The sequence below is a fragment of the Protopterus annectens genome, chromosome 8.part1, assembly GCF_019279795.1.
Source record: "Protopterus annectens isolate FY-2018-M chromosome 8.part1, PAN1.0, whole genome shotgun sequence".
Classification (NCBI taxonomy): domain Eukaryota; kingdom Metazoa; phylum Chordata; order Ceratodontiformes; family Protopteridae; genus Protopterus; species Protopterus annectens.
The window spans coordinates 107652753-107668279 of record NC_056742.1 but is presented as its reverse complement, the minus strand read 5'-3'; the positions used below and the strand labels follow the sequence as shown (position 1 = coordinate 107668279).

General features: G+C 37.5%; 1 protein-coding gene across 1 annotated transcript in view; it reads right to left on the bottom strand.

The window, feature by feature from the left end:
- SLC7A10 (solute carrier family 7 member 10) overlaps window positions 1-15527 on the bottom strand; it is a 363114-nt gene that overhangs the window by 111254 nt on the left and 236333 nt on the right. Inside the window, exon 5 of the mRNA XM_044081727.1 lies at window positions 1183-1336. Within this exon, the coding sequence (XP_043937662.1) occupies window positions 1183-1336 (154 nt within the window). The remainder of the gene's footprint in view (window positions 1-1182; window positions 1337-15527) is intronic.

Genomic DNA, 15527 nt, shown 5'->3' with positions numbered 1-15527 from the left:
TGCAGTAAAGGATGAAAGAGATAGAGAGGAGAGGAAAGCATTCTGGTCTCAGTATCACTCAAACTGCCCCAGGACTTTTGTTGTGAGCCATAAGGATCTCTGCTTAGCTGGCTTATGTTTCATAAACCACATACAGTGGCGTGGTGAAGCAACCATCTCCGCCTACATGGTGACATGCTCTTCTGTACATCTTCACCTAACAACTGGCAGACACCTCATATCACAGCTCTGAGCTTACCTCTGGGGAAAGTGCCCTGGTCATGCCCACAAAAGGTCCATACTTTTGTTCCTGAAAATGGTGAGGAGATATTGCCTAATCATCCCCCCATCAGCTCCTTCAACACTGAAGTTGCCACTTGAAGCAGATTAATCTGGTCATGGACAGGACTTTTTTCCCATGTGCCACAGGGGCTGGCTTTCTGTGCATCTAGTAATTACACTGTATACAGATCTGGTAGATACTCAGTACAGCACTTATTTTTGCAACAATGGACAATAAAAGTGTGTTGTTTATACAAACAAAGGAGGTGGATAAGTATAGTGTCTGCAGTGGGAACAGCCCCTATTATTTAAAAAAAAATGTGGTGGCTATTTTATTCTCTAGAAACAATAAGTTAAATGGCTTACTAAAGGCACTTTATATTATGACTGTTGTAAAATATATATGTTTGAACACTAAGTATTTACAGGGTATAGTGTTAATGTTAAATCCTAAAGTTTAGAGTCGGTGTATTTTCTTAATTTCTAGAGACTTTATGTGAATTAGTGGTTACAACCCGGAATAAGCATTTTCACTCAAAAATGGCTTTTGCAGATCCAGATCACAGGTTTTATGATCTGGAACTGAAGAAATCAGTTTTGGACAAAACTGCTTATCCTTGGTTGTTACCTCTGTTTCAAATAGAGGATGCTGATATCAAGGAAATACATGGACTTGCTGTAATATCTTAAACACTAATACTTAACATAAATGTACTATATTGAGGTTTAAACCTCATCCACCAGATTTTACAAAAAAACGGGATTAAACTAAAGGTAGTCTGCAGACAATTTGTCAAATGTTAGGCAACAGGCAATATGATTGTGGTATTCTGAATAATCCAGTCATCTTTTTTTTTTATCTTGGCAGCAGATAAATACAAAAAAAAATTAAACACATTAATGACATTAAGTGAAACTCACTTTCGGGGCTCAACTAATTCTTCTGTTACATAATTCAAGAAATTCCATCCACTGAATGCAAATGATGCCTGAAGAAACGCTAATGCTATTTGCCCAAATGAAGGTGTCATCCAAAAGTCAAAGGCATTTTGTGGTTTAAGTTCTTCATAGTTACCTTAAAAAGATATATTAAAAATGAATTATTTCTGAAGGAAAAAAATCATATTAAACATATTTATCAAAAGTTAACATAAAACAAAGAAAAACATGGATTTTTACTGTTGCTAAACTAGAAATGCCCTATTTTATATCCATAATATACTTCTGTGATTTGGCTTTTGGAGACAAAAAGCCACTGAAAGACATACTGTCTAAAATGCTACAAACAAAATTCAGCATAAGTTTTACATGTACTTTGGCCCTTATTACAAAAGACTTGCTCTCAGTGTAATTGACCATTTACAGTGACTGCTTACAATGAGGAGCAGGCTAAGAGCAGTTATTTCGAAATCTGGTCCCCATAGTTTATAGATATACCCTACACCAAAGTAAGTCACTTAAACAGATATTTCAGAAGCAGGGCAGACTAACACTTAGAACAATTCTTTTGGAATCTGGCCCATTAATTCCTTAATCTCTACTCCACGCCATAAATCAAAATATTCAGCAAATTAGAAGCAGTCAGTAATGGACTCTAGGCCATTCTCTATAACCTTTGTCCTCTATGATCAAACATAAAGTTCTCTTTCAAACATGGGGTTCTCCTTGACTTGCTTACTGTTTTCTCTATGGCTAGCTAATACTTCAGTCAGCTGTAATCCCTCTACAATATAACACACCATGTCCTCCATTAGCACAGTACTGTATGTAACTTCATAACCACAACACTCAGATGACATAAGAAAGTAGGTAGTTTGTAGATATTTGCACACCATGATAGACAGATACATATAAACATAATTTATAATATGAAGATGTAAATATAACAGCAATAACATGGTAGGAATGTAACAGATAAAAACATAATGGAATAAAAGTAATCTATGATACCATTCTTAATGACATTCACATAAAGCAAATATATCAGAAAAACACACACACACACACACACACACACACACACACACACACACACACACACACACACACACACACACACACACACACACACACACACAAATAATTTTTTAAAAAAAGAGTCCAAGAATGAGTTATACTCATCTGGAAGAATTTTCCAAATGCAGGTTAATGTTAGGGTTGCTAGAACTTTAAAAAAAAAAAACTGTAGGAATAAATTGCGTAGACATAAATGAAATTTGTTGAAACAGTTTATACAGAATAATGTTCAAGAAGAAGTATGAGAACTAAGTAAGTTATGTAATGATGGAATGAATGATAATTGTTAAAAAGAAGTAAAACATATACGTACTGTATAATGAATAAACATGAATTGTATTTATTTTGATATTTATCCTTTGTTGACCAGGTTAGTCCCATCAGGCTAGTGGTATCTTTTAAGTGGAGACTTAAATATGGTATTAGTACTACTAGGGGAAATTTGGTCAGGGCATCATAGTCTTTGAACTGGTGAGTGAGGGTTTGTGTCCCATTCATCAGCCTTCCCTTCCTTACCAATGTTACATCCAAAATCTTCTCTGTCCTTTTACACAGTACATCTACTACAGAATAATGCTCATTTCCTAAGTTCCATATTATATTTCCACCCCACAATTTCTCTGCAATATTTTTTCATTTGTCAAAAGGCATCTGGGAGTGTAATCAGGAGTGGCCTTAGGTCAACTGGTGCCCTAGGCAAAAGGGCACCACGGCACACCCCACCACACCACCCAGTGCCCCCATCCTGGTCTACCTACACCAAATCATCATCATCTTCTTTCGGCTGTTCCCATTAGGGGTCGCCTCAGTGGATCATCTGTTTCTATTTCTTCCTGTCCTCTGCATCATGCTCTTTCACACCAACTGCCTGCATGTCCTCTCTCACCACATCCATAAACCTCATCTTAGGCCTTCCTCTTTTCCTCTTACCTGGCAGCTCCATCCTTAGCATCCTTTTCCCAATATACCCAGCATCCCTCCTCAGCACATGTCCAAACCAATGCAATCTCATCTCTCTTGCTTTGTCTCCAAACTGTCCAACCTGAGCTGACCCTCTAATATACTGATTCCTAATCCTGTCCATCCTAGTCACACCCAGTGCAAATCTTAACATCTTTAACTCTGCCACATCCAGCTCTGACTCCTGCCTTTTCGACAATGCTACCGTCTCCAACCCATATAATATAGCTGGTCTCACTACCCTCTTGTAGACCTTCCCTTTCACTGTTATTGGTACCCGTCTGTCACAAATCACTCCTGACACTCTTCTCCACCCATTCTATCCTGCCTGTACTCTCTTCTTCACCTCCCTTCCACACTCACCATTACTCTGAACTGTTGATCCCAAGTACTTAAACTCATCCACCTTTACCAACTCTACTCCCTGCATTCTCACCATTCCTCTACCTTCCCTCTCATTTACACACATATATTCTGTTTTAGCCCTGCTAACCTTCATTCCTCTCCTCTCTAAAGCATATCTCCACCTCTCCAGGGTCTCCTCAACCTAGTCCCTACTCTCACTACATATTACAATGTCATCTGCAAACATCATAGTCCATGGGGCCTCCTGTCTAATCTCATCTGTCAACCTGTCCATCACCACTGCAAATAAGAAAGGGCTCAGAGCTGATCCTTGATGTAATCCCACCTCCACCTTAAACGTATCTGTCACTCCCTCCGCAGTCCTCACCAATGTCACACTACCCTTGTACATATCCTGTACCACTCTTACATACTTCTCTGCCACTCCCGACTTCTTCATACAACATACCACAACTCCTCTCTAGGCACCCTGTCATATGCTTTCTCTAAGTCCACAAAGACACAATGCAACTCCTTCTGACCTTCTCTGTATTTCTCCAACAACACTATCAGAGCAAATATCGCATTTGTAGTGCTCTTTCCTGGCATGAAACCATACTGCTGATCACTAATCATCACCTCCCTTCTTAACCTAGCTTCCACTACTCTTTCCCATAACTTCAAGCTGTGACTGATCAATTTTATCCCTCTGTAGTTACTGCAGCTCTGCACATCACCCTTATTCTTAAAGATAGGTACCAAAACACTTTTTCTCCACTCCTCAGGCATCCTCTGACTTTCCAAAATTTCATTAAACAATCTGGTTAAAAATTCCACTGCCATTTCTACTCCTCCGTGCTTCCACTGGTATGTCATCTGGGCCAACAGCCTTTCCATTCTTCATCCTCTCCATAACTGTCCTTACTTCCTCCTTGCTAATCTGCTTCACTTCCTGATTCACTATCCCCACATCATCCAATCTTCTCTCTCTCTCATTTTCTTCATTCATCAGCCCTTCAAAGTACTCTTTACATCTACTCAACACACTCTCCTCACTTGTGAGTACGTTTCCCTCACTGTCCTTTATCACCCTTACCTGCTGCACATCTTTCCCAGCTCTATCCCTCTGTCTAGCCAATCTGTATGGGTCATTTTCTCCCTCTTTAGTGTCCAATCTCTCATACAACTCTCTATATGCCTTATCCTTAGCCTTCGCCACCTCTCTCTTTGCCATGCGCCTCATCTCCTTATACTCATGTCTACTTTCTTCATCTCTTTGACAATTCCACTTCTTCTTCGCCAGCCTCTTCCTCTGTATACTCTCCTGTACTTCCTCATTCCACCACCATGTCTCCTTCTCCTCCTTCCTCTGTCCAGATGTCACACCAAGCACCTTCCTAGCAGTCTCCCTTACTAGCTCTGCTGTAGTTACCCAGCTATTCAGTAACTCTTCATTGCCTCCCAGTGCCTGTCTTAACTCTTCCCTGAACTCCACCTCACAATCACCCTTTTTTAACTTCCACCATTTAATCCTTGGCACTGCTTTCACACTCCTCCTCCACTTCTTGATCACCAACATAATCCTGCAGACCACCATTCTATGCTGCTTAACTACACTTTCCCCAGTCACCACTTTACAATCTCCAATCTCCTACAGACTGGCCCTCCTACATAGGATATAATCCACCTGTGTGCATCTTCCTCCACTCTTGTACGTCACCCTATGCTCCTCCCTCTTCTTAAAATACGTATTCACCACAGCCATGTCCATCCTTTTCACAAAATCCACAATCATCTGACCTTCTGCATTCCTCTCCTTAACACCATACCTACCCATCACTTCCTCATCCCCTCTGTTCACTTCACCAACATGCCCATTGAAGTCCACTCCAATCACTAGTCTCTCACCCTTGGGTACACTCACCCCCACTTCATCCAACTCACGCCAAAATTTTTCTTTCTCATCCATCGCACACCCAAGTTGTGGAGCATATGCACTAACAACATTCATCATTACACCATCAATTTCAAGCTTCATAAACATCACTCTATCAGCACTCTCTTCACCTCCAAAGCACTACTGGCATACTGTTCCATTAGGATAACCCCTACCCCATTTCTTCTGCCATCCACACCATGATAGAACAATTTGAACCCACCTCCTATACATTTGGCCTTACTTCCCTTCCATCTGGTCTCTTGCATGCACAATATATCAACCTTCCTTCTCTCCATCATATCAGCTAGCTCTCTCCCTATACCAGTCATACTGCCAACATTCAAAGTTCCTACCCTCAGTACTACACTCCTAACCTTCCTCCTCTCTTCCTGCCTTCGGGCATGCCTTCCCCCTCCTCTTCTTCTTCGGGCATGCCTTCCCCCTCCTCTTCTTCTTCGGCCAACAGTAGCCCAATTTCTGCCAGAACCCTGTTGGCTAACAGTACTGGTGGCGGTCGTTGTTAACCCGGGCCTCGACCGATCAAATAAATACTGGAAAAGTGCCGCTATTAAAGCGGCGCCCTAGGCGGCCGCCTAGTTGGCCTATGCCTAAGGCCAGCTATGAGTGTAGTCTACAAGAAGGAGATCATGGTGAAAGAATAGAAATGAGGAGTGTTGAGATGTAAAAAAACATTTCTACAATTTTGGAGGATTTGGAGAGTGTTTTCCAGCTGGAGATGTTTACTGAGAAGGAGCTGCATGATTCTTCAAAGGGTGAATGTGTTGCTACAACCCTCCAGTTGGGAGGGCTTCAGAATTATATATTATAAGAAATATTCATACAGAACCAGGAAATTGCATGGATGTATCTTGGGAGATATAATGGACAAAATACAGAAATAGGAGGCAGAGTAACTTTCAAAAAAGAGTGTTGCAGACCAGTTTAAAAAAATCATATGCAGAAACTGTTGCAGAAGGGATTAAAGATAAAAGACATAAAAACAAAATGAGAGGAGAACAAAAAAGGAAACATTGCTGGAATTCAGAGTAAAGAGGATAAAGAACTGAATGGTTATAACATGTGGGACACTATAATTATACCTTTGAATATAAAAGCTCAAGATGTAAAAGCATTTATTTTATTAAATAAAGGAGGCTTTTTGTGACATTGTATTTCAGACTGGATATAACATGGAGAGTTTCTTATGTGAATATAAAAAAGAAATGATGATCCCTGGAATTTATATCTAGTAAAAACATGTAACAGGGATACAAAAATTATGTGTGCAGTTTCACAGAGATGTTGAAAAAGAGACTTTGAAAAGACATTTACAAGAAGTAGTGTAATGGACATTTCAAAAGTAGATGATAACAGGGGTTTATGGAATGGTGGATGGGAATATAAGTTCAGTTGGTATAATGGTTAAGGTCTTTGCCTCCCATGCACAAGGTACAAGGTTTGATCCTGACCTCTTACCAATGCCTGTTTGAAGTTTACATGTTCTCCCTGTGTCTCCGTGGGGTTTATCCCATGACCGAAAAACACACTGAGTGCTTCCATTTCAATCTCACCACAGAATGGAGCTGTGGGCAGCAGCACAGATTCCACATGGTGCCCTATAAAGGGAAGAGTTGAACAGACCAACCACTTTGGTCATCTACTGTGGTGCACAGTATCCTCAAGATAGGAGAACATGGATCACAGACTGGCAGGGCTAGCCACTTGATGGTGTAAAATATGGCTCTAGGTGATTTGGTCATGTTGACTAATGTCACCAAAATGGGGATGGGTAGTTATCGGTCATAAGTGGGTTGAAGACCCGGCCTACTTTGACCTATGCCAGGGACCCTTGCTAATGGTGGGAGGTGTATATGTGCCCCTATTGGCCAGTGTGTGCCTGCCATAAAGCTCAGCAGTCCTGTCTGGCCAGTGTCTAGTTGCTCAGCCTGGGTTACCTAGGATAGCTCTGTTGAGCGAAAGCTGGACATAAAACCAACCAACCTGCCAAACATGAACTGAGAATTGCTACACTTAATGTAGATTCATTGACAGAATGCAGCTTGGAAGGGATGATATGGAGGAGGCTGCACATTCTATGTATCCAAGAGACAAGATGGAAGGGCAGTGCAGCAAAGTCACTTGGCTTGGGATCCAGACTCTACTACTCAGGAGGGGGACAGGCTAGAAGTGGTGTAGGAATTGTGGTGAGAGAGAAGCTTAAGAAGGCAGTGAGAGATATCATCAGAATTAATGACAGACTCATGGCAATCAGACTCCAGTGTAATGATAGGGCAGTATTCATAATCTAAGCCTATGCTGTACAGCATGGTTGTGATAGTGAGGAAAAGAGTGCATTCAGACAGCAGTTGCAGAATCTGCTAGATAAAGCAGGACAACATGAATTGGTGTTGATAGTGGGTGACTTGAATGCACATATCGGGACAGACAGAACAGGATATGAGGACTATCTGGGTCCACATGGGTGGCAACAGGAATAAAGAAGGAGAAGCCTTTCTAGACTTCTGTCCAACAAATGGCTTGATAGTATCCAACACTTGGTTCATAAAGAGAGACAGTCACAAGATCACATATAAGAGTAGCCAACATGCAACTCAGGTAGATTTCCTCCTAGTAAGGAAAAGGCAGTGGGGTAGAATCCATGATTGCAAAGTCATTCCGAGTGAAACAGTCAGCCCACAGCATAAACCACTAGTTGCCACAATCAGCTGCAAGCAGGTCAGAGAAGGCTCTAAGGTCAACAGAGACCAGGCTGAAAACCTGGAAGTTGACTGGAGAGAAAGTACAACTGTTCAAGGAATTACTTATGGCACTAGCATCCCAAGAAGATGAGGAAATAGATGGAGTTGCACAAGAATGGCTGTGCCTAAAAACAACATGTGTTAGGACTACAGAAAGATATGTAGCTGAGCCAGGTATGGAAATAAGGTACATAAGGAAAGCTGGTGGTGGAATGCATAAGTCTAGGAAGTCATCAAAAGAAAGAAGGAGAGCACAAAAAAGTGGGAGATAGAAAGGACTGATCAGGCTAGGAAGGACTACTGGTTGGCTAACAAAGAAGCCAAGAAAGAAGTTACAATAGGGCATCAAAGGCACTCTACCAGCTTCTGGAAAGTGAGTCAGTAAGTGGCACAAAGAAACTATATCAGGTTGCAAGGCCAAAAGAGAAAGATAAAGAAGATAGCCAGACACCCTTCATAAGGGATTCCAGAAACAACCTGCTCACCAGTCCACAGGACATCAAAGGCAGATGGAAGGAGTATTTCCAGTAGCTTCTGAATGAAGAAAACCCCACAGAAACTGTACTGCCCCAGAAACAGCCTACAATGAGAGAAGAAGAGGAGCCCACCCTAGAAGTAAGAATATCACTAAGGAAAATGAAGTCAGGGAAATCAGCAGGCTCAGATGAGGTCACAGCAGATATGATAAAGATGCTGGGTGAGATAGGGGAGAAATGGCTTCTGAGGGTACTAATAGCAGTGTGGAGAAAAAGGCATATCCCAGATGATTGGAGAATAAGCATACTTGTGCCAGTGTACAAGAACAAAGGGGACATCCACAACTATGGCCAGTACAGAGGCATCAAACTCCAACCACATTGCATGAAAGTTTTGGAGATGGTGATTGATATATGGATATGCAGTGTAGCAGAATGTAAAATGGGACATGAGCAGTTTGGATGCAGATTAAGATGCAGCACAACTGACCCAATGTTTGCAGTGAGACAAATTCTTCAGAAGAAACTAGATGTGAGTAGAGAGTCCAACTGATCATTCCTAGACTTGGAGAAAGCATATGACAAGGTCCCAAGAAAGCTGATCTGAACAGTACTGTGGTGGTTTGAAGTCCCAGAAACATTGATAGAATTAGTGCAGGCTATGTACAAGGACCCAATGACTCAAGGACAAACAGTGTTTGGCCTCACAGAGGGGTTCCCAGTGGGATGGGTGTACACCAGGGTTCAGCCCACTGCTGTTCATACTGGTGATGGACTACATTAGCAAACAGGTCAGAAGGGCAGATCAACAAAGTTGCTGTATGGAAATGATGTGGCATTACAGGCAGACTATGAGCTAGAACGTCAGCAAAGGATAGGAGAATGGAAAGCAAAACTGAAGGCACATAGGATGAAACTAAGCATAGATAAGATAGTGGTAATGGCAGCAAACTGAGGAAATCAGAAGAAGGTGAGAATAGACATAGAAGGGAAGATGGTGGAACAGGTAAACAGCTTCAAGTATCTGGGAGGGGTGATTGAGGAGAAGGGAAGTCTGAATGAAGAGATCAATGATAGAATCAGAGGGGCTGCAGCCAACTGGCATAGAGTGTCAGGTGTAGTCTATGACAGAAGAATGCCAGAAAAGCTGAAAAGTAAGGTGTACAAGACAGTGGTGCGACCAGTACTACTGTATGGTACAGAAACCTGGGAAGTAAAGGCAGAACAGTTGAAGAAGCTAGAGCTGATGGAAATTAACTGCCTGAGAATGATGTAGGATGCATACTGTGGGGAAAATGAAGACATTAGGACATAAGAGCAGAAGTCAAAGTAGCTCCAATTGCAGAAAAGATCAAAGAAAACAGATTACAGTGATTTGGACACGTGCAGAAAACCAGAAGACAATCTGGTGGGGAAGATTTGGGAAAGACAGGAAGAAGGTAAGAGGAAGCACTGATGTCCAGCAAAGAGGTCGATGGATTGTGTAAAAGAAGATCTGCAACAGTCAGGCATGAGTGTTGAAGAAGGCAGGAGTATGCACTGAATCAAGAGAGTTGGTGACAGTTAACAGAATACCCTGACCCCATGTAGAAAAAAACTGGAAAAATGGGGGCTGATGATGATGATGATGGATGGGGATATAATCTTACATATTCCAAGGATGATACATGTTGTAGGGAATATGGGTGTGGTAAAATATGGGGGGAAATGCAAAACTTTTTTTTCCTGTGGCAAGGAAGATCATTTGATGGGTAAATGTGATAAAAAGAGATGTTTTGTTGGGGGAAATGAGTCACAATGTGAAAAAAATGTGAGTGAAAATATTATAGATGTAATCAAATGGGTCATTTATGGATGGATTCTGATAAAGAAACAAAAAGGATATAGCAAGAGTAAAGAACAAAAACGTAACTAAGAAGAAAGTGTATTAGAGGAATTAGAGATTGAAGGAAGTTTAAGAAAAAAGGAAAAAAGTAAAGAAGGTGAAACTGAAGAATGTTCTAAAATAAATGATGAAGAGATATAAATTAGAAAATAGTAAAAGGTAAAAAAAATATTACAAAAATAGTAAAAGATAGGAAAAGGAAAAGTAGGGGTATAAATATAAAAGATAAAAAGAAAGGAAATGGATAACTGTAATATATATAGTTTAAAATATTATGGTGAGGAAAAGGTATAAAAATGAAACCAGAAAACATTCAGGTGGGGAAAGGATTTAAATATAAATTCTTCTGTGTTAAAAAAGCTAAAGCAATAATTTTACAGTGAATTCAGAAAATGTGAACAGCATTATTAATTTAATAAGATGGACAGGGATTTTGGAATGGTATGATGAATGTGATGTGACTGTTATTGAGCTAGAGGATGTACTTTTTTTGACAAATGAAAAAATAAATGAAAAAATATTACAAACAGAAAAATTGTGGCGTGGAAATATAATATGGAACTTGGGAAATTAGCATTATTCTGGAGTAGCTGTACTGTGTAAAAAAGACAGAAAATTTTGGATGCAACATTGGTAAGGAGGGGAAGGCTAATTTTTGTGGATGTGAGATGGATATACAATGTTTACAGGATTATAGCATTATATGCTTATGCTGCTATCAAGGAAAAAGATAATTTGTTTCATTAGGTATCAGATTACGTGGTGATTAATATGAAACTTATAATGGCAGGAGATTTTAATTTGTGATTTAAAGTAGAAATGCAAAAAGGAATCAAATAGTGTAAGAAATATACCAGAGTTTATAAAATGTGGTAAGTTAGTTGTATGGAATAGAAATTAGAGGACCTATAGAAGGGGTATACTTTGATCTGAAATTGATTATTTTGTGTTATCAGAATGTTTGAGTATTACAGAAGGTGAAGCAGTTGTAATGAGTTTTTCAGACCATTTTGCAGTATGGATGGAGGTGATAGAAGAAAAGGAATATATTAGAACAGGAAATTGGATAAAAAGGATAAATAAGAAATGATGGAATGCAAGTAGGAAATAGACAGCATTGCAATTATGGAAAGATCATATAACTATGATGGATTGTTATAAAAATTGGTCTGAATGGAATATTTAGTTAAAAAAAAAATATATATATATATATATATATATATATATATATATATATATATATATATATATATATGTTTACCCCAATGGCAGAATGATGTAAAAAACAAAAAGGAAAATATGAAGAATAATACAAGAGAATATTATGACAGAGAAAAGGAAATATATAAAAGAAATCTTGAAAAAATTAAGGCATTGTTGTTGTTTAACCCAAAGTATTATTTACAAAGAAAAAGAAAAGAGATGCCTGCATATCTCAGTAAAATAGTAATGGAGGACAGTAGTATAATGATAGAAATGAAAAGTACAAAATGAGAGCTAGAAAAAACACTAGGACAAATTATGAGCATTGTAGTACAGTATGTGAAAGGTATGTATTAGAGTAAGAAGAAGGAAAATAGAGTATGGGAAGTAAAAAAATCATAAGTTAAGGAAGAATTTGAAAAATAAATTAACATGAGTGACATGGATCAGGTGCTTAGGAAGGTGAATGTATACTTGGTTTCAGGTCCTGATAGGATAGGATATGGAATGTATAAGAACTTAATGGATTGACAAAGAAAGTATTTTATAAATGTATTGCATGAATGGCTAAATGAAGGATTTGTTTACAAAGAATTATTTAGTGGAATATTAAAATTCAAAAAATGAATAAAGAAATTCGGGCCAATTGTATTAAATAATGCAGATTATAAAATGTTATGAAAATAATACAGAAAAGAATAGAAGGTAGAATGAAGGATATTATGGAAGAAAGTCTATATAGTATAAAGGATAAGGTATGCCATGAATGATTAATGATTGTGAAACTAATTGAGTATGATGTTATAAATAGAAGCGAGTATGTGAAACCTTTTGTAGGTGATATTAGTAAAGCATTTGATGCAACAAAACATGATGACTTCTTATGGGAAGTAATGGAAATGTATGGTATAGGTAATAAAATTAGGAAGGTTTCCATGTTGACATTAAAAATAATAGAGTGAGCGTGGTAGTGAATGGATGGTTGAGTAAAGAAATATATATATGAAGTGTGGTATAAGATAAGGGTGTCCAATGAGTGGGATACTGTTTGTCTCAATAATGAATGTAATAGTGAGCGAGGCAGTTTATAAAATATGAGACACTAGATATGTGATGAAAAAGAAGATGGTGATTCCTATACTTTTGATGTATACAGATGATATAACCATAGGTTGCTTAGAATAAAGTAAACATGATGAAGGTGATGTTTTGTTTGAGTGGATGTTTAAAAGAAATGAGAATGACATTAAATAATCATCAAATAAGGGTTTGGGCAATGAGATAAAAGGGTATGTGTACTTTTCTATGAATGAAATATCAGTGTTTGGAATACAATTTGGTAATGATGCAATTATGATGGAATGAGAGAACTGATAAAAGTAATGAAAGAAATATGGAGAACATATAGATTGTCATTCAAAAAATTCATTTTTTTTAATTCATTATTAATGAGAAAGATAGCATATTTGTCAAATGTGTTTATGATTTCAGGAAAAACATGAAAAAGATATAATGCAATTACTTTTTATTTTTATGGGGCTCTAGCTTAAACTTGATGAAAAATAATGTGTTATATATTATTGAAGAGGCATGGGGATTGGGGATATTAAATCAAGTTATTTATTCTGTTTCTTTAGACTTATATAAAGTACTAAGTGGATAAAGGAAGATAATGAGAGTTTAATACGGAAAATGTTAAATGAAAGTACAAAAACATTGGGGGAAGAAATAAAAAAAAATCAAGAAAAATACTAATATAGAAAATAAAGATTGATGACCAACAGTATTATGTAAATCAATGGGAAATAGAAGTAATTAAGGCTATAAAAGTAAGGATAAAATTATGTAGCAAAGTGTTGCAGCAAACTGCAACATCTGTAATATTGTTTATCTGTCTCACTGCATTATATGTGCTACCTTTTATACAGGGAAGATGAACAGAAGTCTTCGTGACAGAATCAGAGACCACCTATACTGCATTAGGAGGTCTAATGAGACCAGTGCATTAGTTAAGCATATTACACAAGCAGTTGCTGTCCACAAGTTTATGTTTATGGCCATTGACTCCATTATTTCCACAGAGTGTCTAGGTGATGTTACTAATAAAACAGAAAAAGCAGAGCTGAAATGGATTCTTAATTTCAGGTCAGATTGTGAACCTGACCTGAATGAACATATTTCTATTAAACCTATTTTAAAGTCTTGTAGATTGCTGAAAGTATAACTGTTTTTATAGTTACATTTTATTTTATATATTTAGTTGTTTATTTGTGTATACTGCTCTTTAAGTGTTTTGGCTTTTCTTAGAATGCACTTCATTCACTTACTTTGCAGTACTTTTATTGGTTAGTTTGATCTAGGTCTGCTTATGTCATACTATTTAAACATCAGAGTTGGTTGTATGTTTTACTAAAGATCTGAAGAAACTATATACAAAAGTTCCTTCTGTTTTTTATTTATTTTTATTGAAAGTTAATTTTCCAAACAGTTCCAACTCTCTGTGTTTGGATTTTGGATTTCTTGTTCCTTTGCTGCCTATTTAGAACTGTGCAATTTTTGCTGCAGCTCTGTTTGCCTGTGTTTGGAGTCAGCCTGTTTGAGTTTTCTTGGTATTTTTTTGTTTGCTGGCTTCATTTATTCCCCATGGAGTTTTTCTTGCATTTTGCTTGGTGTAGCAAGATAGTAGAGTGTCAAGATTTGTATGGAGACTGATAATAAATCAGTTACCAGTAAAAGGGCATATGTCATATAAAAAGCAACATTAAATAGAATGTTTACTTTTTGGAGAAGAAGAGTCTGCAGAGCATGTTTTCTTAAAATGTAAAAAAAATTGTGAAACTATGAAAAAAGTTATGTGAAAAAAATGCTTTGGACAATATTATGGATGCAAATAAGATATATATCAATATGATTATATATGGATATTATAAAAGCAAAAATAAAAGATATGTGAAAGGATAATTTTTTTATATGGTATGGGTTATTTCAAATGAAAGATTGAATGAAATGATATTTAAATAGGAAAAGGATTTTAGCAGATATATTGCATAAAATCAGTTTTTGTTGTGGAGGGAGTGGGGTTCAAGTATGTCAAATAAGTATCAACAGTTTAAAAGACATGATAAGTTGGAAAAAAGGAATGCGAATAAATAAGCATAAATGTGAATACATTTGCAAATATGTAGATTTGTAAATAATGCTTTTTATAAATGAAGGACTAATAATCTTTTTGAGAGGTGCTGTGGAATCTATTACATTTATACGCAATTAAGACCTTAAAAATGGAAAATGCTCTAGCTAAACATACTGTTACTAATTTGAACCACAGTTTTAAATTTATTGCTATTGACCATATCCCAGTTAATCAGAGGGGTGGTCCGAGATCTGTACAGTTAGAAGAAGCTGAATTATTATGGCAGGTGAGGCTGTACGTGTACTGCTATCCAGGTATAAATGACACCTGCTCAATCTCTAGTTTGTTGAAACTAAAGAGTTTACAAAGATGAACAGCACTATTTTGTATTATTATATTTCTGGGTTTGTGAAGTTTTATAATAATGTTTACTGCATTAAGGTTTGTAGTTTTTGTTTATTTATGTACTATGTATATTTTATATACCATATTTTATACTTTTATACATCAATTCATTATGCATACTTTGGTTTTCGCTTACTTGCTCTTT